At 34.5% G+C, this 1,819-nt stretch overlaps 1 protein-coding gene across 1 annotated transcript; it reads right to left on the reverse strand.

Moving 5' to 3' along the window:
- Window positions 1–384: 384 nt before the first annotated feature.
- Window positions 385–935, reverse strand: LOC112088046 (uncharacterized protein At4g04775-like). Its single transcript, XM_024158199.1, has 2 exons — window positions 762–935; window positions 385–675 (listed from the first exon to the last, which is right to left on the reverse strand). Exons 1-2 carry the CDS (start codon window positions 933–935, stop codon window positions 385–387), a joined length of 465 nt encoding a protein of 154 aa, XP_024013967.1.
- Window positions 936–1,819: the final 884 nt, after the last annotated feature.

Here is a 1,819-nt window from a genome sequence, read left to right on the forward strand (position 1 = left end):
TTTACAGGGGTCTCAAGCTGAAGCTTCGCAAGTTGAGTCTTCTCAGGGAACTCTCACACAGCTTGGTGACTGAAGGGAACTCGGTTTTAGGCAGCTATGTCTGCAGCATTAGTGTTTTTTTTTTTTGTTTAAGACTATCTTGTATCTCGGTTTTAGGCAGCTATGCTTGCAGGATTTGCGTTTTTTGGTTAAAGACAGTTGCTTGTGTCTGTTTTTGGATTGTTTGACACAAGCTTATTATGTACTCGGGTTGCTATTTATCAATCTGGTTTAAGACAATGCTATCTTTGATAAGAAGAGAAGAGTGAAAGAAAACAGGTTGTAATTACCACCAAATGTTTTGACAAAGACACAACAACAAACAACAAACAAAACAAACAAGACTCAACCTAAGAACAAACTACACCCGACAATGACCATAGACCCAACACACGCAAGAGCCACCATTTTCTTCATCTTCCACTCGGATTCAACCATCACCTCTTCCACTTTCTGAAATATCTCTTTTTCCAGCTTCATTACCATCTTCTCATACACCATTTTCTCAATCTCCATTCCTGATCTTGAAATTTCTTTCAACTCTTCTTCAATCCGTGCTGCTCGAAAACTCAGTGTCTCTATCTCATTTTGCAAAGCCTCATCAACCCATTTAAAGACATGATTATCATTTGAAAGCTACAAATTTTCAAAAAAAAAACTGAATCAAAATTGGATGCAAACCAGAACAGTTTAACAATAACTATCAAATACATTTCGTTTACCTTTTGTGTTGCTGCAAAAGCACACCTGTAATAACGCCTATACGGATTCGCCTCCGATTTGGATATCCTTGCAACGATTTTTTCGTTGCACCAGCATCTCTTTGGAACACCTACAACTCTTCCTCCAACATGGCCAATTGATGCTCCACTCGACGTTCCAGATTCATTGCTCATCGTTGTTGGAATCGAAATTGATTTGGGATTTTTTCTGGGTTTGGGAAAAAATTGAGTTTTTAGGGTTCACGATATCGACTTTGGGGATTATTTTTGGGTTTGAAGAATTTAAGGCGGAGCCGGGTCGGATCCAAATCGAGTATTACGGCCGGATCATGTTTTTAAATCGGATCTGGATATATGTATGGTTTATGGTATAGATTCAAAACCGTTTGAAAATTGTTTCAGACCGATATTAAACCGATAAAACCGACTATCGTGGGGATTAAAGTCCTGAAGTTTTATTCCATGGGAAAATAGAGTCAGAACTTTCGTATGATGGAGGAATAGAACGAACCTTAAACTTCATGTGGACTGATTATTATATGAAAGTACTGGTGGGGAAATAGAGCGTTTTCCCTATATATCAAGTCAAAGTTATTTAGGGAATAGATTTACATGAACATAGATTCTCTAAATAATGAATATACTGACAATAACGTTGAAAATCTTTTATTGAATCTTCAAAGATAAAATTATTTCCAATATTATCAATGTCTATGGATGGAATGGTTTGTTCAGATTTGATAGTTGGATATAACATTGTTTTATGCAATTATGATATTTTAGTAAGAAGGTTATAAGGACATGTATCAGATCAAGTGCATCGCAAAAATAGAATTCAACAGTGCAATGATAATCATTGAATGAATAGTAACTTGTAATATGTGTATCATATAGTCATATTCTGTTTACTGATTAAAATAATGAGTATATACAATTAATTCACATATTTAAGAGACAATATGGAAAAAATATAAGGAAATAAAATAAGAAAACTAAACTATGTTTATATTTTCATATGAAATAATTTTTCGAGACAACTGAATATATATATTAGCTAT

The sequence above is a fragment of the Eutrema salsugineum genome, unplaced genomic scaffold (assembly GCF_000478725.1).
Source record: "Eutrema salsugineum unplaced genomic scaffold, Eutsalg1_0 scaffold_15, whole genome shotgun sequence".
In the NCBI taxonomy this organism is placed as follows: Eukaryota; Viridiplantae; Streptophyta; class Magnoliopsida; order Brassicales; family Brassicaceae; genus Eutrema; species Eutrema salsugineum.

Coding starts and splice junctions, on each gene's coding strand:
- LOC112088046 (XM_024158199.1), bottom strand. CDS start 935: ATGAGCAATGAATCTGGAACGTCGAGTGGAGCATCAATTGGCCATGTT. Junction 676..761: donor CTTTTGCAGCAACACAAAAG/GTAAACGAAATG, acceptor GAAAATTTGTAG/CTTTCAAATGATAATCATGT.